Below are 21,653 nucleotides of genomic sequence, written 5' to 3' on the forward strand. Positions count from 1 at the left end.
TTCTGTATTTCATTTAAGTACATAATTTGTTACTCAGTTAAATGGTAGTTAGTCTTTTTTTTTATACCATTTTAACTATTGCCATGAAATTTCAGCTAATTGGACAGCCACTTAATTGGGCCGAAATGTACTGGTCCCAATGTATCCCAATTAACCGGAATTCACTGTACTTTTTTAATTAAACCTAGAATTTGGGGAAAAATAGTTTTCTTGCACTTTAGAGTAGACTAAAACTGATTTGAAAGTTGACATAAATGTTCTATTTAAGCTAAATCATTCAGTAGGTGTGACTGGGCACATCCTCCAGTTCTGATCACTGAGTCAGTTTCAGTATCATAGATGAATGACTGATACAGACAAGAAATCAAGTTACAGAACTCGATATTGTATCCAGAGACTGCAACTTGCCCCCACCAGAAGAAGTGCTGTTCTTCAAGCTTGTTCTGAGCCTCACTATGATAGTACAGAAGGCTAAGCACCAACTGCTCAGAGTGAGAGTGGGATGGAAAATTCAAATGGTAGACAAGAAATCTCAGTGTTATCTCTGTGAACTGAACACAGGAAACTGCATTGTGAACACTGAATGCAGTACTCTGGGAGAAGTACAACTGAATTGCTGCTTCACCTTGAAAAAGTTTAGGTCCCTTGATAGTGGATAGTGAAAGGGCTTGTCCAATTCAAGTACAAGAACATAACAAAAATATATCTAATTCAAATCTGGTAAAAATGCGTTCTGTGCAATTATTTCAAAACAAAATTTGCCTGATAACATGAAAGCACCTTGAAACGAGAGTTATCCTTTGAAGTTACAAAACCATTGTAGTTCTGCAAGGGTGCAACAAAAAATTTATAAACATCACTAGTATACAAAAATGTTAAATGTACTTGAAAAGGTTTAAGACCTGATAAGGGAATTAAAGAATGCCATCAACAAATTGTTAGGCAATCTGATAGCATGAAGATGGACATGAGATTGACAGAAGTGCTGGAGAAGTAGAACTAGATGCCACTAATTAGTCAAATGAAATTTGACCCAGCGTCTGGATTCTTATCAACATGAGAAAGCATGTAAATAAAAGGTTGAGGCCAAAATGAATCCAACATCATGGTAGGTATTTCCTTTGTTGATATATAGATGATGGAAGAAACTACTCCTCTCCACTGCCTGAAGACAAGCAAAGTGGCATCAATGAGTCACATGCAAACAGATATTTATACACCTGAGCTACCAGCTATCTAGTATTAAAAGTTCCTATGCCCAATAACCCATAAATCATAATTGAAGATTTACAATAAATAATCACATTTTAATGAAAGAATGCTCAGCTAACAATTACACAAGTTATTGCAAGTTTTTTGAATTTCCAACACCAATAGATTTCCTTCTGCAATTTTCTTACCCCTGCTCTGGGAGGTAGAAATCCACCCCATCAATCACTGGTGAGCATAGCGAAGTGCTGTATAGGAGATAGCTTTCCCTCACTCAGACTTTTGGCAATAAAGTAAATTCTCTCAGTCTATTCTGCAGTAATTAAAAACTGCATACTTGCTCCATTCAGAAACTTTGATCTGTATTCCTCAGTTGAAGAATTTATTTCCTCCTTTATTTGTGAATGGTAATATACATTATCCTTATATTTAGGATTATAACTGTATTGTCCAGCTCTATGTAACTCCAGTGTACGAAGTCCTCCTTTCATACCAATTCGACAAATTAGGACACATTTTTACTGGAAAAATATCTACTCAAATGATGCATAGCACCATTCTAACATCCTGCAACCTAATTTGAAAATTGCATGCAACATTTTAGTTATATTAAACAATGGCTATGCAGTTTTTGCTACATTATTGTCCACTATTATTGGAGTTGCGATCAAGAAAGTATATTAATTCAATGTCCCTACAGAATTAAACATTTGCATTATAGGCGACCAAATATGAACAGTACAATAGTATGTTACTGGTCATTTGTTTAAACTAAATACATTTTCAAAATGCATTCTGGGGTAAACAAGGTGTTCAAATTTTGCATGTTGCCGAACAAACAACTAAGAACTATTGGCAGTCAGATACCTAGGATTTCAAAAGTTATAAATGGGAGTCAATCTGGCTATTACCTTTAGATGCAAAGAGAAATCAAGTCTCCAGTCCCTTTCTATTATACAAGAACTGTTGATGCTCAGACAGTGTCAACAACATTCATTTCTACGCCTTTTACCTGGATACTTGCAATCAATTTAATCGGGTTCTTTAAAAAAACTTCCCCTCTGAAGGAAGGAAGATGATAGTATACATGTATAGAATCTATGTTATACAGAAATAAAAGACAATTCCAGAATATGTGCAACAATGAAGATTAAGGTCTTCATAGATCTCAAAGTAGTTGAATTTTCACTACAGCAAGTTTATTGTCATTTCAACCATAAACTGCTGGTACAGTACACAGTAAAAACGAAACAACCTTCCTCCAGGACCATGGTGCTACATGAAACAACACAAAACTACACTAGACTATGTGAGACAGCGCAAGGCTACACTAGACTACGTAAAACAACATAAAAACTGCACTAGACTACATACAAACCTGCACAGGACTACATAAAGTGCACAAAACAGTGCAGGGCAGTACAATAATTAATAAACAAGACAATAGGCACAGTAGAGGACAAATTACAATAACAAATGATACAGATGTCAGTCTAGACTGAGTATTGAGGAGTCTGATGGCTGGGGAGAAAGAAACTGTTGCACAGTCTGGTCGTGAGAGCCTGAATGCTTCAGTACCTTTTGCCAGATGGCAGGAGGGAGAAGAGTTTGTGTGAGGGGTGCGTGGGGTCCTTCACAATGCTGTTAGCTTTGCGGGTGCAGTTTGTGGTGTAAATGCCTGTAATAGCAGGAAGAGAGATCCCGATGATCTTCTCAGCTGACCTCACTATCTGCTGTTACAGCAGTTCACTGTTTTAGCCATGCAACTCTTAAAGTTTTAGTAATCTAAGTATAAAGAAAAGCTAGATATAGTTCTCCAGTATTACAATCCTTGAAGTAATATGATTCTACATATTCTTCAAATTATCATGATCATGCATTGAACTTCTCATCAATTCGGGAAACCAATATGTAGTACCACTAACCCATAGACCAGCTTTTAATCAACATATCACATTAAATTTTGAGGTGAAGGGAAGAACTCAAACAAGGAGCATATTCTGAAAATTGTCACCAAACATGTTAGAATAATTTTAATTACACTTCTCTGACTTTCACTATTTTTAAAAAGTTTCGTTCCCCTGACCTGTGATAATTGCTTTGACTGCATCAGCATGCTTTAATTACCCAATACAATATGTATTATTGTCAATGAGTGGACAGGCTCTTAATTCAGTTTGGACAGAATCATTTCCATAGCATGCTGTCTTAGCCCTGCCAAGGTGCTGGATAGACCAAAAAAAAAGACCAAGTAATGTAAATCACCTCACCAGGCAGAAAATCCTTATTCATTACTCTTTTTTTTAGCGTGTCGCACCAGACAGTCAGCCATTCTTGTCTGGCACGTGGTGTCAGGACTGGTCTCCTTTCGGATTAACCGGGTCATGATATGAACGTTCCTGACTCAACCCTTTTTTTTACGAGTCTGAGTGGCTAGCTCGACGCTCAACCCAGCACAGATGGAAAGCGTGCTCGGGGGGGGGGGGGGGTGGCCCAACTTGCATTCGAACTCAGGAGCCTTCGCTCCAGAGTCCGGCGCTGATGCCATTGCGCCACCAGCCGGCCATTCATTACTCTAAATGACTGTGATATCTTAATCAAATTGAATCAATCAGCAAAGGTTGAGCTCACCTTATCCAAAATTCCAAAATCCAAAAACCTCCAATATCTGAAATTTTTTTGAGTGCTAACAAGATGTCACAAATGGAAAATTCAACAAGGTATTGGGAAGGTTCCCAGGCAAAGCATAGGTCTCTGCACACCACAGACAGTTCTGAGAAGTGACCTCACATACATAATGAACAGAAGTTAATGAAAACTAGAAGAACACTGCATATTGTGAAAAATTAAGATTTAGAGCATGTATTGAAAGAGTGGATTCATCAGCCAAGTGAAAATATGGCACTTAACGGTATGCTGATCATGAAACAAGCAATGATCTATCTTTAACTGAAAATTGCAGGCTGTTTGCAGAAGTTTAAGGCATGGCATTAAATTTTTTAAAAACTGTCCTGATAAAGTGTCTGAACATGAAGCAGCAGAGAAATTCATTGATGAGTTTGCCAAGATTTTCACTGATAAAAATTGAACACATGGAACAACTGCATCAGTAATTCTGTGCGATGAATAGGTGCCAGACAAAGACTGCTTACGGAGAGCATGAATGATGGTGAAGGTAAACAGCCACTGACTGCCCAACTCAATGGCTGAGGTAGCGATAGTTTATTTTTCTGAGGTATTTCTGAGGTTCCATGCACAAAATTATTATATAAAACTACCTTCAGGGTTTATGTACAAGCTGAATAAGTAAATAAATTTTGTGTTTAGACTTGAGTCCATCCCTAGGGTATCTCGTTACGTAGATGCAAATATCCCAAAATCAAAAATCTGAAACACTTCGGTCCCCAAGCATTTTGGATAAGGAGTGCTCAACCTGTATAAACTGATTCAATATGTGACTGATAGGAATGCATACAAGATATAAAGATGTTAACTAACTCGACTCATGTTTCCAGTGCATCTTCAGTGAAATTTCTAAGTTAGAACCTATCACTCCTATCAACAACCGAGCAATGACTTTCGATAATTTCAATAAGACTTAATGGGAAACAAAACGATATGAAATGAATGCGAAGCCAATGCCCTAGAATGGGGTAATGTATGGGACGGACCACCACTAAAAATAAACGCATTGTTACCATAATAGTCTAAGCGTACAATGTCACAGAAATTACAAGTCATTGACAATGACGGCGGATAGCCATAAAACGGAGGAGGGAAAAAAGACGTCGCGTCAGATAGTACCTAAACAAGACGCAATCGAAGCAGAACAGGATGTCCATCGAGAGCTGCCGGTCTGTTTACCTCCTTTTGCTCTTCACATGCTGCTCCCAAGATCAGCTCTAACTTCCTCCTCGACTGCTCTGCCCAGAGGATCGTACAACCCCCGGCGAATGCAGCGGGGAAGGAAAAGACAGAAACATTTTTCACAATATACACAAATAGTAAACTTTCTGAAACCGACGTATCTTTAACCCAACCGTGAAGGGGGAGTGAACGCGGAGTTCAAACACACAATATCTGCGTGTTTACTCAAGCTTGAATCCAAGGACGATCGGAACAAACTGCAAATCACTACTCGCCAACGTATTTTTTTCTGCCCGGCTCTCCCTCTGTTTACTCTTAAAAAGGCACCGATACAAAGGTCATGAATATTAACATTACCTGTGCAATGTGTACGATCCATTCCTCTTCAGCCTCATGTTCGCTGACAGGAATCTTATGAGGAAATCCAGACTGATTTTAATGTCCGAATTATTTCGCCGTTTAATGTTATTTTAGCAAGCTTCTGCAAACTCCTTGTTAAAGCAGTGAAAATGAGTCAGGGTCGACTGCGTTAATTAAACACTAGTGGGAATCAATTACTGGAGGAGACAAACAGCAAATCCAATCCAGAAATGTCTCAGAGGTGATGGACTAAGGTTTCCTTTAATACACATGTAAATAAAAACTGCCGGCCTAACTGTAGTGATAGCTTGTCACGATAGTTCACTTAAGCTATTAACTCTGCTTACTTAAATTTAACTCCTCCTCCTCGCCATTGGTTCTCTTTTTTTTGGCCATAAACTAAAAATGCTAACGACTTCACTTCATCCCGGGGGAAACAAGCAAATGAATCTTCAGCTTTTCTTCGATGTTAAACAAACATTTTTTCGACAGCGTTCCTCAAGCAAAAAAAAAACCGGATTTGTGATGGAAGAAAAAGAACACAAAACGGTTGCAACCATGCATATACATAAATGTGTGTGTGTGTGTCTCTCTCTGGGCACGCTGCCTTGTATAAATCACAGATGCAGTGTCTGATTAGGCTACTCAGTTTTCCTTCCTGTCCACTTAATATCCCTACAAGAGCTGCCCACATAGTTCCTGATTTAATTTTTGTCACGGTCCAAATGAGAACCCATTTTAAGACGAGGGGTGCAGGAATAAATACATACGATGAAGAGAAGGCACTCAGTACGTATATTGTTACGGAATTTTAAATGACAGCAGAAAGAAAAAATGTAACTTTGAAAAGCCATTTTATCTTAAACCAGGCGAAATCTTAAGTCCCTCCCTTATGAAATACAAAGGCCCAAGTCCCCAGGGCCTATAAATAAAGCCTCCCGCTCATGGTCATCTCAAATTTCATTCTTCTTTTAACGGTCAAATTATATAGAATAAAAGAAACCAATAGAATTTAGAGCCAGTAGTTCTTAAATATGCTCTTATATTGTGAAATAATTTTAACTGTCATATCGAGACTCTCAGAGTTGGCAATTGATAATTAGGTTGTAATAGCAGTTTTCTCTTGTACTGCTGAAAAATTGAAACAAAGTGTAACTTATGTTGTAAAAATAATAAAAAAGTAAATTCAAGCCAATCGTAGAAATATGTTTAAATCTATTATGTAGCTTAGTTTTTCCAACATTACTTTTCTCCCATATATTCTTAAGAACTATGCAAACAAAGGGGAAGGAAGAGAGAAAAAAAATTCCCTGAATTTATCTTTGCATAAAACAGTGTCAGATGGGGGTTAGTAGAGGAGCTTGATGGCTTGTCAATTTATCACCTGTTCCTTAAGATCATTTCACACTTTTTGGCTACCTTGTCACTTGATGAATCACATATGTAAAGTATAACTAAATTCAAGGAAAGCAAACATTAGGATTCCTACATGAAACACAATGGAATATTTCCAAGATGTTCTTCAGAAAATGTACATTTCATTTTCAATATGTTAATCACAAATTAAAATATTTCACATTGAAAATAATCATTCTTTGCATCAAATTTTAATAAAGCAGTTCTATCTAGAACAAACATGTATCAAATTATTCCAAACGTGACTGTAGAACATTGAGTGTAATGCATAGCACATTATGGGCCCTTAGATCCACAATGTTATGTTGACCCACAGAAACCTACTCCATGATCAATCAAACCCCTCCCTCCTACACAGCCCATTTTCCTTATATCCACATACCTAGCTAAGAGTCTCTTAAACGTCCCATTTGTATCATCCTCTATCACTATCCCAGAAGTGCATTCCAGGCACCCACCACTCTCTGTAAAAAAAAGCTACTAGACATTTTCCCTAAATTTTCCTCCACTCAACTGTAAATGTATGTTATTTTATATTGACCAACCACTGCTGCAGGCTGTTCACTCTACTCTAAAGGTGGTCTGACCAGAGTTTACAGAACTGCAACATTACCTTGTGGCTCTGGAATTCAAACCTTCAAATAATGTAAGCCACACACCATACGCCTTCTTAACCACCTTATCGCTGTGTGTAGCAACGTTGAGGGATATATGCACATATACCCTAAGATTGCTCAGTTCATCTATGCTGCTAAGAATCCTGCCATTCACCTTGTACTCTGCCCTTCAAATTCATCATCCAAAGTATATGACTTCACGTTTTCAGATTGAACTCCATCCATTTTCTCTGCCTGGTTCTGCATCCCTGTTATAACCCACAACAGCCTTACGTGCTATTCACAGCCCCACCAACCTTCATGTCTGGAAGTTTCCAGCACCTGGGACAATATATAACAAGTAATCACTTGGTAAAACAGCTTGCACTCTTATTATCAAAAGTAAACATGCTGAAATGCATATTGAAGGTTTTCCAAATTACACCAGTAAAGGATGGAAAGAATGGGTCTTTAACATGACGCTTCAACTAAGGTGGCATTAAGCTTTGAATGTTATTGGAGTTGCATTCATCCAAGAAGTGAAGAGTACTCGATACATTTAAGCCTTGAACCTTGCAGGTGGGTAAGGGGAGTTAAGAAATTAATTTCCATTTAAATTTAATTTAATTTCACTTTGTCACATCTGATAAGATCTGTTTATGGATTTCACGTAAAATGTGTACTCATTTGGGCTTTGATCACACCTCAAAACAGTACTTTTATTACAAGCAATAAGGATCCTGTATTACAATTATTCATTATGTAGTTACATATATGTAGATTCAGAAGCTTAAGGTAAAGGAGTCCTTAGGAAGCAGTGGTTATGATAGAAATAATCCTGCAGTTTGAGATAAAGTCAGATGTATCAAAACTACAATTGACTAAAAGGAATTAATGAGGCATAAGAAAGGGGCTGGTCAAAGTTGATTGGAAGTGGTCTGATCTTCAAAGTCACAATAATAGACAAATACAATCTGCCTAAACTAATAACGCACAAACAATTGTACTGGGAATGATAGGGTTAATGTACGAGCAGTGTTTGATGACCCTGGACCTGTACTAGCTGGAGTTTAGAAGAGCAGGGGGAGGTAATCACATTGAAACCTACTGAATTTTGAAAGGCCTAGATAGAGTGGATGTGGAGAGGATGTTTCCCACAGTGGGGAATCTAAGACTAGAGAGCAGACACAGAATAGAGGGATGTCCATTTATAATAGAGATGAGGGTGAACTTTTTTAGCCTGAGGATGGTGAACCCGTGGAATTCATTGCTTCAGATAGCTGTGGAAGTCAAGTCATTGGGTATATTTAATGCAGAGGTTTTTTTTGTTTAGTCAGGGTAACAAAGGTTACATTGAGAAGGCAGGAGAATGTGGTTGAGTGATAATAAATTCATCATGATGGAATGGCAGAGCAAACTCAATGGACCAAATGACCTAACTCTGCTCTTATGTCTTAGGGTTTTATGGATTTACACACAATGAAACATGCAGTGTCAATAGTGAACAGTGAAACTGACTATGAGAAAAGTACAAAATCATCAGAACTATGACAATGACTAATTACTGGTGTTGTCATTTCAATTGTTTAGGCTAGTTCAATATTTTAATTATTTCTGCTACCATCTTTATATTCAGCAGCTACAGAAACCAATAAAAATTGATTTATGTAAACTTTCCTGAGGATTCCTTTTGCTCTCTTTGCCTGCTTAATATACATAGCTTTTCATTGTTCCAAAGAGTTAATCATAACTGAATAGCTCCTTCTTTACTTAAGTCTAGTAATATGGAGCCAATTGTGCTGCAGCTTTGATTGGGTCTTTCTACTGAAGGCTGGGAATCTTCATAGCTTGTGTGGTTTAATGAAATACTTAATGAGGTATCAAAATCACTTGCGTAGTCCTATAAATCTCTCACCTATCTGCTCACATTGCACATCTCTGGTCCACGTAATTGGTAAGTGATGCAGATCAGTGATCCTTACTCTCTCAGTTAGTGGTACAGAGGCAAACTGCAATATCCACAAGCAACAAACTCAGCAAAGATTAGATATAAATATTCAAACCTTCCTGATTGGTAGAGGCAGCTACACATTTAGAAATTGGACAGGTAAGTCATTGACTCATGGAATCATCCTACGGAATGGTAGCAAACCCTTCAGCCCATAAAATATCTGCCAACTATCAAATATCAATTACATTAGTGTCCCTTTTATTCTCTCCATATTCCCATCAAATCACACCAGATTCCTATATCCTCATCAAGTTTCTTCACATTTCCTTCAAATAAAGATTATATTTAACAGTGACCAGTTCAATATTGCATGTTTGTATTAGTGACTAAATCCGATTTAGAGGAATATAATTTGTTATCAGCATTTGGTAATACCGTTAAATTAAGAGGGCAGAATGTGAAGTTGAAAGATGAAATCTATGAGCCAGACAGCCCCACCCAGGAGTACAGTATAGAAAAACTGCTGAACAAAATTAGTTGCATTACACACATTTATTTTCCATCTAGGTGTAATGCTCAGAGCAGAGTGAAATAATGCGTGCTCAACCTCCTCCATGTCATATAAAAGATATTATATAAATGTCATTCACAGTAAGTGCAGAATAGCCAAACATTGTTGTGGTGATGATGTCATAGAATACCTCTATTCTTGAGAACATCCAGTTTCTATATTCAAGTAAATGGAGTAAGATGAAATAAGAATTAGGATTTTAAAAATGGGGACAAGTGTGTTTCACAATTTAAAATAGACATTCTTTTAAACAACAAGAATTAGAATTTCCATGTTATTTGACATTCAAGCCATTGTAATTCCATGAAATGGTTTAGATCACACAGTGACTCAAGGAAGAATTTGCAATTTATCCCAAAATTGATTTAAGATTTTATCTTTATCACATCAGAAATGAAATCACACAGCTTCAACTCAGTACTATTTTTAAGACTGTGGTAACCCGGCCAGCATTCATACCTTAATAAACTAAAACACAGATTCAGCTGTTTAAGCAATTTGCTATGCCAAATTGGTTCCAACATTTCCCATTTTATTGAGAAATCTAAAAGTTCTTTGTGCTAAAAGTTATGAAATTGTCCATACAATTTCTTTCTTCTGGGTGGGAATAGATAATGTATGCTGTGTACAATGGATCATAATAAGTGGACAGATTGGCCAGGCCAGATTATCTTCTGTTATTTTTCATCTGTTAATAATAACACATTCTTTCCTGTATATGACTTCACAGAATGCTTTTGTTTACCCTGAGCATCGTCAATTTGAATTATATTTCCCTCCAGAAACTGAACATACACAATGAACAACATGGTCAGGCTGAAAGATGCTTTTCATGTTTCTTTCATAATTAACATTATGAACCACATTAGGGAAAAGGTTTTTCAGACAAGTACTCCTGCATAATTCTAATTAAAATAAAATTATGAGAAAACTGAGATCAACTCAGATTGTGATAGGATTTGCCCTTTGAAATATGCAAGCTTAAAAGATTCAGGGAGGTACAAGAATGTATAGACTGGCTGACCCAAAGAGATTGAGTAAGACTTGAAACCACCCTCAACATTACAAACCCAACATAATATCACATCAACTTTGAAGAGCAATCAACGTGACTGATGGCCTCTGCTTTATGAAAAGTACCAGCATGTTATATACCAGCAACGTCAAATAAACAGACATGTATGCATCCATGATGCAGCAAACTGATTCAAAACCATTCATTGTAGAATTGTCTCCAATCTGACATTTAATTTATTGTGCCTGGCTGTGCAGGAGCTCTGGGCTAGGACAGCGCACTGCAGCCAGCATATTTTAAATGTTTGAATGTGCAGCCAGGAAAATCCAATATATTTAATAGATTTTAAAAAGTTTTAATTACATAAAGTGCCCAAAGATTTGATGAACACTTTATATAATCAGTTATGCATTGTTCTAGAGTTGCAAAAGAGCTCTTCTTACTTGAATGAGCAGACACCAGCATTAAAATGTACTTTCTATATTGATATGCTAAGTGCTGTAAAATAATCATGAATGGACAATCAGCACAATTGATTACACTGATAATTATGCACCATACAAGTTGCCTCACAATATGATGTCCTCCTTTACATTCCCCAGATCACTGGTGATGAAGATATTGCTCTCAACTCGATGCCACTCACTGGAAATACCTCTTCAAACCAGTTATTCTGATTTTCCACTTCCTGCATCATGGTCTGATGCAGCAATTCAAAGTGCAGAGAACAGTGCACTCAGCACATACATCCATCTCTGGCACATCCCTCCCCCCATCAGTAGCATCTACATGAGGCAGTGTCAAGAAGGTAACATCTAACATCCAAGATCCCCACCATCTATGCCTTGCCATCTTCTTGCAGCACGAGTTACAAAAACCTAGAGTTTCACACCACAGGATTCACTCTTCCTTCAGTTAGTCCTGACGAAGGGTCTCGGCCTGAAACGTCGACTGCACCTCTTCCTACAGATGCTGCCTGGCCTGCTGCGTTCACCAGCAACTTTGATGTGTGTTGCTTGAATTTCCAGCATCTGCAGAATTCCTGTTGTTTACAGGATTCAAGAACAAGTTTTTCAGTTCTTTAACCGACCAGCACAATACTAATCACCATCTTAGTAAGGCAGAATGATAACCATCTTGCACGACAATGGGCTTTGTTTCAATTGCATTCTTTCTTATATAATTTGTGTTGTTCATTTATATTTTTCTTGCATATCTTGTGTATTTGATGTTATGTGCTCGTTTTTCAGTACACCTATGTATGCGTGAAACAATAAACTCCATACACAACACATACTTCTCTTTTATAACGAATAAAAAATGCTTTACAGCTTTCCTTTAACTCTTTTAGTTACCCCCCCCCCCCCATGGACACGTATCTATCCACTTCACTTCGAACTGGAGAAGTGAGGAAAAACTTTGTTTCAAATTGGTTCTATTTTCCCTCTTCCATCACTAGCATATTGCTATAGAATTTTTACCTTCACAGCTTTGGTCTGCACACATTTCATCTTCTCACACCATAACTCCCCCTCTTTGGATTATAAAACACTTCTTTTATTTGTTTTCAGTTCGAATGGAAAGTCTAAAACTTGGCATGTCTCCCATCTTTCTCTCCCCACAGATGCTGTTTGATTTGTTGAGTGCTTCCAACATTTCTGTTTTTTTTTTATTTTGGATTTCCCATATCTGCAGTTTTTTTTGCTCCAAATGTGTGACTCCAGTCCAGTTGTCCCTTTTACCACTGACTGAAAGATGAAAGAAATGATTGGGTCAAATATCACAAAAAAGTTGCATGATAAACATAAGTTGGGCATGTTAGACTATTAAAGGATGGTTCTAAATATCACATCAGGACTTGGCTAAATATTTGCTGAATAGATATTTTTAAAACTAATTTTGATTATTTTTGTGTGAGTCATGACAGCATACACTTTATGTAAAACACTAAATCATTTGTGGCAGTTATTCATGACCTAGCTGAAACAGAATCAGGTCCAGTAGCTAATGGGGTCTGCCAAAATATACAAATAAAATCTAGTGCTGGGATCCTGAAGAGAGGTGAAGATTGTATATAGGTATTGATCACAAAAGAACTTGGTGCACTGCTAAATTAAGTGGCTGAAAAAAACATATTGATATTAAGCTTAACTCAACTCAAGCACTTTTACAAAATAAAACAAAATGTCAAATCATGAACTCAATGTTTTGGCATGTGCAGAAGCAAATTGTAAATCTTGACTTAAGTTTCAGAAATTAGGCAGAGAATTTATTTAGGAAATTTACATCATGGAAACTTAATGTTCCATTGGTCTGAATTCTAATTTTCCCTGCTAGTGTTGAAAACTATAGATATAAGCACACTCAAGTTTAACGCTTGAGAACTGGACATTGAGCTGTGTAGTCAAACAGCATGGAAACCGGCCCTTCGGCCCATCGAACTCATACATGACATCACGTAACCACAACACAAATCCTACTATGTTGCTTTTTTTTTTATTCTTTCACATTTCCCAATATGGCACAATATTAAGTGTGTGTATAAATGTCAGCCAATGGAACTTGGAGTTCTTAAACATTAATAAATTTTTTAAACATCTCAAAACACAATTTTACTATCTCAGAGTCAGGATTTTTCTTAAACACAAGAGATTCTGCAGATGCTGGAAATCTTGAACAACACACAGAAAATGCTGGAGGAATTCAGCAAGCCAGGCAATTCTATGGAGGGGAAGAAACATTCAAAGTTTTGGACTGACACCCTTCATCAGGACTGGAAAGGAAGGGGATAGAATCCAAAATTGTTCTTAATGTTTTCCAATCATATCTTGCAATTCAGTTTAAATTCCTCTCAATACACTTAATGCATTGGTCTCATGCCATAGTCAAATATGAAACTCTAAAAAGGTTACAGAGGCACATAAATTTAGACACAGTTTACTGGGTTGCCACGTAAGGTCATGGCTTTTACAGCACAGACATTATAACCAAGCCTAACATGCTAAAAACTGCATTATCATTGGTTGATGGGGCAATGGAAATAGTGGGAAATATTAAATGGTGAAATTTAGAAACCCACAAGGAGAAATTAAACTTATTTTGTGGTCTGAAGGCATGAAATTTTAATTGCTTGCTGCTTTTCTTTGTTAGATTTTGCTGCGCTCTGAAGTGGACACTACAGAAGATAAAAATCTATTATTAAATGTAATACATTTTTATAATATTAAAATTTCACCTGTGTAAGCTTAATATTACCATTTACTTTTATTAAATTGTACTATCTATATTTACAACAGATATTACCTCTATATACCTTTTAACTTTATACTTACAACAGAATTAAATTTCTGACTCTATTGTCCCTTATCTTGAAACTTCAATCACCTGATGGCCACATTTGCTTTTGGTTCTCCATATGTAATCCCATGAAGGACTAAAGCTCATCTTATTTTCCTCAAAAGGAGAACATCATGGCCATCCACTCAGACTTTTAAACAAAGTACATTCTGGGAATATTGACTATTAATAGCTCCTTCCTCAGTTTTCAGAAGATTGGTAATGCATTATGTGAATATTAATTTTAAAACTGCGTAACAGCTAAGTTGGTATTTCCAATTAGATATCATTTTAGCTCATTTATTATAACACTTTCAGAGCACAGTAGGAAATTGACCAGATCATTTAATCAGTTTATTGAGGCTACATAGCGGTTATGAAATGTGCATTATGTTTTGTATATAATAAATCAGAAAACAAAGCAAACTGAGTTCACAGAAACATTTGAGTTTAAATATGAATTATTGTTAATTTTTGTTACTTTACTTTTAAACTAGTTTAGACTTTGAACTTATCAGATGCATGCATCTGTTGCTAGATGTTAAACATGCTTTGAATCATTATAAATAATATAAGGTAGCTTATCTATTTGGGCCTACATTCAATGGGAGTCTTAAAATGATCAACTTGAACTTTTATTCCCCCCCCCCCGCCCAAAAAATGTAATGGCTGCCTCAGAACCTAGACTGAAAATGAATTTCCTGAGGAAAGGGATTCAGGAAGAAACACAGACGTTAAGCAACTTTTCATGTTAACCCAAAACAATAGACTATTTTAGAAGGAAAGTCATTTTGTGAGACAAACTTACAGTACAAGATTTTGACCTGCAAGCTAGAGAAAAAAAATCAATCCCTCATTAAAAGTGTTCACACTGGAATAAACTTTATTTACTAACAAACACTCATCAGTTTAATTCACATACATGATTATGCTGCAGAACTTGTTTTGGCTCCTCCATTGCCTTCCATACCTGACATGTTAAGTGCTTAAGGTTGATAGAGACACACACAAAAGAGGTATAAAATGAGTTAAGGCAAATGACTCCGGAAAGAGAATCATACACAGAGTAGTAAAATTTACTGAACTATCTTCCTTATGCATGAAATTTACACTCTTAAAAAAAATGCATTTGCCCAAAGATATTTTATGGAAAGTGAACATGTCCAGGGTTTTCAACAATTACAATTTTAATCAATTAGCTTTATTTGCCCACATAGCACTGCCCTATATTATAAGTTCATGTGTTAGCAGGTAATGGATAATGTACAGTACACTGGTATATCACTTCAAAGTTTGAAGTAATTTTTTATATCAGGGTACACACACATCACCACATACAGCCCTGAGATTCTATTTCCTGCAGGCATACTCAGCAAATCTGGGCCCTCAGGATAAATGCCAGAAATGAAAGTCAGTGCCTAGAGAACTGACAACCTTTCGATCTTAATGCTGTTTCCATAAACAAATCAGATGCTGTCTTTCTCTGACTATGTTAATGAAAGCACTTCAGGAAGATACTTCATTGGTTCCAATGCAACTTGGATGGAAAAGCACGTTTTACATTCATATATTTTTAATTTCTCCTTTGAAAATTATTGCGTCATGTTTCTTTGGCCATCTTCAGAATGAACCTGTTTCACTGGACCATGAGATGTAATTTGAAGATCAGGAAATATCTATTTGTAATTTGATTCAATTTATTTTTCCTTGCTACAGAACAAAGGGCATTTAGTTCATAGAGTAAAAGAATAATACAGTATGGATGCAGGCCCTTCAACTCCACCAGTCCATGTCAACAATATTGTCTAGCCAGTTAACACCAATTTGGAGTCCATTATTAAGGATGAGATTTTGGGATACTTGGAGGCACATGATAACACAGGCCATAGTCAGCATCGTTTCCTTAAGTGGAAATCTTGCCATGACAAATCTGTTGAATTCTCTGAGGAAATAACAGGCAGGATAGACAAAAAAAAAATCAATGAAGAATGTTTACTTGGCCTTTGATTTCCTCAAAGAATTCCAACAGGTTTGTCAGTCAAGATTTTTCCTTAAATAAAATATGTTGACTTACTTATGTTTCTCCCTTCAATATTCCATATCATTTCCCAATTCTTTAAGGTTAATGTTAAGGTTAGGGCATCACAGTAATGTTGTGGTTAACATGACACTATTACAGTTTGGAACATCAGTTCAATTCCACCATTTTATGTAAGAAAGTTGGTACATTCTTCCCTTGTGCGCACGTTTCCCCTGGGCGCTCCAGTTTCCTCCCACAGTTCAAAGATGTAACCGTTGATAGGTTATTTGGTCATTGTAAATTGTCTTGTGATTAGACTGGAGTTAAATCAGGGGCTTGTTGGACAGCAGGACCGTATGGCCAGAAGGGTCTGTTCACTATATAAATAAATACACAAGCAACAAACAAATAAATAAATAAAACAAAACTAGGGAGAATAATTCAAAATATTTTGTGCAATGTTTCAGCCTTTTCCTTGTTTCCAAGCACCATTAAACCAAACTAGGGAGGCAGGGAAAATGAACAATCCCACCTCTACCATTCCCAAGGTCACAGACCCACGAAAACCAGTTAATCCTAATTTTACTAATATTTAATGTGTACAGTGAAACAATATTACAAAAAATAAGAGACATCTTGGGAATCAATGTTGGCGGTGAAAACATCAATAATTTCAGATATGCAGATGATACTGTGTTAATTGCAAGTATGGAGGAAGAACTACAAAATTCAACTGATATAATTGTTGAAGAAAGTGCAAAAATGGGTCTATCAATTGAAAAAGACAGAACGTATGGTGATATCTGGAAAGAAGGAGAATCCTATCTGTAGGCTGAGAATAAATGGGGAAGACATAAAACAAGTACAGAACTTTTGCTACTTAGGAAGCTGGGTGACATCAGATGGCAGGTGCGACGTGGGCATCAAAAGAAGAATAGGGATGGCAAAAGACACCTTTTCGAGAATGAAGAGTATACCTACCCACACTAAATTAGGCATGACAACCCGCCTCAGAGTACTGAAATGTTACATTTATCCAGTTATGTTATACGGCTCAGAATGTTGGACAATATCTAGTAACATGAGGAAATGAATTGAAGCAGCAGAGATGTGGTTTTTGAGGAGGATGCAAAGAATATCATGGATGAAACGAATATCTAACGAGGATGTCATGAACAGAGCAAACACAAAAAGAGAAATAATGTATGAGATCATGAAAAGAACGCACGGTAATTATGGGAAAGATTGAAGGGAAGAAAGCAAGAGGAAGACAAAGACAAATGATGATGGAGACAGCAACCAGAGAACTGGAAATGAATACCAATGAATTGATTTTTTTTCAGCTTCCAAGTCCCCCTGTCTGCACAGATTTTTTTTCTCCAAAAATACTTTATTCAGAAGTATTACAAAATAAAGTTATTTACATATAAAAAAAACATTCATTGACTCTGAGTCCTTATTCAATAAAGTTATTTACAATAATATTATGCGTTGACTCTGTTCATTTACAAATGAAGGATGTTTACAATAAACCATTCATTTACTCTCAACCCTTGGTCAAGAGTTAAGACTTATTAACAATAAAATTATCAACAATAAAGGCAGGCATTGGTTCTAATGAATTGATACCACAATACCACTTGATCCGAAACAGGAGTGTGTGGGCCATGGCATTCAAAGCTCCAACTGGGCACAGCACCTGATGATGATGATGATAATTACTAATATAGAGATGTTGAGGTGTGACCACTCAGGGAGAGGTGAAAGCCTGACATCACAAAGCCAATTATGATACATCACAAGGGGAGCAGCATCATGACAAGATTTAAACCCTGGTCACCTGGAGACCAGAGAAACAGCAACCACCTTCAGGGCAGCTGGAGGATGGTTTGCTGATCTGGAACCTGGTGTAGGCACGATGTCCCAAGTAACAAATCTTCCTGCTCACAGGTGTTCCCAGTGGAGCAGCACGGATTGAACCTACAACCTCGCAGCACCACAATGAGCCAAAAGTTCTCATCTTGGACTCTGGAATTCTTTCTCTCTGTGGGATTTCACTGCGGCCTTGAATACATTTCCCAAACTATATCTTCTGTATCGGAAGTCTAATAGTGGAACGGATGCAGGCCCCAGTACACTGTAGAAGAAAACACACTCTGTCCAGGGGTGAGAAAGGAAGAGCTGGAAGTGGAGAGAAAGAGGCCAGAGAAGGACATGGAGGATCTGTAGAGCATTCATTGTAGCAGCACTATGATGGGATGAAAGGCCTCCTGCTGAGATTCAGAATCCTGGTCTTTGGTGGGACTTCATCCCAGACTTCACTGACTTTCCTGAACTAACTCTTCCCCATTGAAACTCTGAAGACACAGATATGGAGGGAGCCATGTGAAGGGCAAGGAAGAAACTTGCACAAGATGATGAGACACACAGGAAAGAGGACTCCAGCAAAAGTGAGACAACGTACAGATTCCTTCCATTCCTTCAGGAGTCAATAACTAGAAGGATTGTCTTTGGAAGGGATGCTAAATTAGTTGCTAGGATTTGGAGATCAGTTCTGGGTAAATGTGGGCAATTACTGTTTGGGGCCCACTGGCTTTGTTGATCCTGGGTCATTGCTAAGGAACTGCTCCCAGCTCATCCAGCTAGGCTAATATCAACAAAAGCTCTTCAGTGATGTCAGGTGCAATACTCGAGTTGCCTGAAGACCATAAGACACAGGAGCAGAACATGACCATTCGACCCATCGAGTCTGCTCTGCCATTTCATCATGGCTGATTTATTATCGCTCTCAACCCCATTCTCTTGCCTTCTCTCCGTAACCTTTGATGCCTTAATAATCAAGAACCTATCAACATCCACTTTAAATATATCCAGTGCTTTGGTCTCCACAGCCATCTGTGGCAATGAATTTCACAAATTCACTACCCTCTGGCTAAAGAGATTCCTCCTCATCTCTGTTCTAAATGGTTGTCCCTCTATTCTGAGGCTATGCCCTCTGGTTCGAGACTCCCTCACTATAAGAAACATCCTCACCACATCCACTCTAGCTAGGCCTTTCAATATTTGACAAATTTAACAAGATGCCCCCTTATTCTTCTAAACCCAAGAGAGTACCAGGCTCAGAGCTCATATGTTAACCCTTTTGTTTCTGGAATCATTCTCATGAACTTCCTCTGAACTCTCCTATGCCAGCACATCTTAGATTAAGGGGTCCAAAAGTGACAAATGACTTCTAAAACCTCAGCATTACATCCTTGCTTTTAAATTCCAGTCCTCTCGAAATGAATGCTAACATTGCATATGCCTTCCTCACCACCAACTCAACCTGTAAAGTAACCCTTATGGAATTCTGCACGAGGACTCGCAAGTATCTTTGCACCTACCTCTGATTTTTGAATTTTCTTCCTGTTTAGAAAATAGTCTATGCCTTTATTAATTCTACCAAAGTGTCTTCCCATACACTTATCTATAGAATTTTCATCAACCACTTACCTGCCCATTCTCCTAATTTGTCCAAGTCCTTCTTGGACTCCTTGCCCCTGCTTCAACACTACCTGCCCCTCTACCCATCTTTGTAGCATCCACAAATTTGGCCACAAAGCCATCAACTTTATCATCCAAATCATTGACATTTAACATGAAAAGAAGCAATCCTAACACCAAGCTCTGCCGAACAGCACTAATCACCGGCAGCCAATCAGAAAAGAACCCATTTATTCCCATACTTTGCCTCCTGCCAGTAAACCACTCATCTACCTTTCCTGTAATATTACGGGCTCTTAACTTGTTATGCTGCCTCATGTGTGGCAACTTGTCGAAGACCTTCTGAAAATACAAGTAAGCAACCTCTACTGACTCTCCATCTATCCTGCCTGTTATTTTCTCAAAAAATTCCAAAAGATTTGTCAAGCAAGATTTCCCCTTAAGGAAACTTACCTCTTGTAACTCCAAAACAAAACTAATTGAAAGGAAACACGGAGCTGGGAATGCGCGTCTTAGTTCCTTTTTCGCTTTATGCGAGTTGCACACAAATGACGTGGTGGCATGATGACGTATACCATTCACATACTTTTACATTACGTAAACAACAAAGAATGCTAAAATATATTTACCATATTACTCAAATTTTAAATACACAACACACACATTATAAATACACAATATGCTATATAATACTACTATATAGACATCCACAGCATAGTAAGCTTTAAGTTGTTCCGTTGAGGCCTAAAGATTTAATCTCTGTGGAGGACTTCTAAGAAGTGTGCATGTGGCAAAATCTACAAGAAAGATCACGGCTTGAAGATCCACCAAGCGAGGATGAAGTGTCTGGCGGGAGCAGGAGCAGCACAACGCGCAGGTGTCCAACCTGGTGAGATGAAGGAAGGGCCAGGCCCGGAGTCACCCCGTCGTGCCTGGAACCTCCAAGTGTTGCAAACTAATTCCTCTAACATGAAGTCTAACAGGAGGCGGATCAAATGGCCCACAGCTGACATGACTTCACTGTGGAAGCAGTTTGATGAAGATGTTAACCAAATTCCGGAGGCAACGGCGAAGGGAGGGGTTGATAGGAAGCTGCAAGCGATGACAACAATTATTGTCAGTATCGCAGCTGAACGGTTCTCCCAATGGAGGTTGGTTGTAGGGGATTCGCAGCCCGTTCCTTAGTTAGAGCCTTCAGCATTTTGGGCATCGAGGCAGAGAGGAAGAGGAGAGCCATCCACAGTACCACCGATGCGGCAGAGAGGGCCTCAAGATGGCTGTGGCTCAAAAGAGGGGAGTCATAGAGTCATAAGTAGCTAGCCATCTGGACACAAGCTGGGGTCTGATCAGCCCCGGCTGGGTCACCTGGAGGAGGTTGTATGATGTTGAAAGACCTGAAACACCCGATGATTCCAGGAACATCACTGAAGATGTGTCCGGAAGCATCAGTAGATGTATGTACACAGATTCTTGAGGGATAACATCTTTCCTGACTGGGGGGGCTGGGGGTGTGTGGTCGAGGTCCACTCTGCTTGGCAGGAGAGACATGTCACTGTTAATCTCAGGTTCTGGGGCCTTCTCCATGGTGGCTGTAGGAGTCGACTCTGGGACTGCACAGTGGTTCTGATAGCTCTGGACACCTTTGCTCTGGGTGTGTTGGTATCCCACACAGCGCATGGCAACCTGGTCGATCTGCTGATCTACCCCAGGCACCAGACAAAGGTTTGAGCCAATGTTTTCATTTTGACTACACTTTGATGATTGGCATGTAGGTACTCCAACACTTTAGCTCCCAGCTTGGATGGCACAACAACTCTCAATCACCACGT

The 21,653-nt window shown here is 38.1% G+C and overlaps 1 protein-coding gene across 5 annotated transcripts in view; it reads right to left on the reverse strand.

Moving 5' to 3' along the window:
* The window catches only part of LOC140205228 (MOB kinase activator 2), a 207,791-nt gene that overhangs the window by 67,917 nt on the left and 118,221 nt on the right, over window positions 1-21,653 (reverse strand). Inside the window, exons 1-2 of one of the 5 annotated variants that reach the window (XM_072272647.1) lie at window positions 5,434-6,061; window positions 5,014-5,127 (exon numbers count right to left, since the gene is read on the reverse strand). The exons of 1 other annotated variant lie outside the window; for it this stretch is intronic. In XM_072272647.1, coding sequence (XP_072128748.1) covers window positions 5,014-5,051 — 38 coding nt within the window. In that variant the 5' untranslated portion in view covers window positions 5,052-5,127; window positions 5,434-6,061. Of the gene's footprint in view, window positions 1-5,013; window positions 5,347-5,433; window positions 6,062-21,653 lie in introns of those variants that run through there. 3 more of the 5 variants (XM_072272648.1, XM_072272649.1, XM_072272646.1) reach the window with 3 other exon arrangements.

Source organism: Mobula birostris, chromosome 11 (genome assembly GCF_030028105.1).
Source record: "Mobula birostris isolate sMobBir1 chromosome 11, sMobBir1.hap1, whole genome shotgun sequence".
NCBI classification, from domain to species: domain Eukaryota; kingdom Metazoa; phylum Chordata; class Chondrichthyes; order Myliobatiformes; family Myliobatidae; genus Mobula; species Mobula birostris.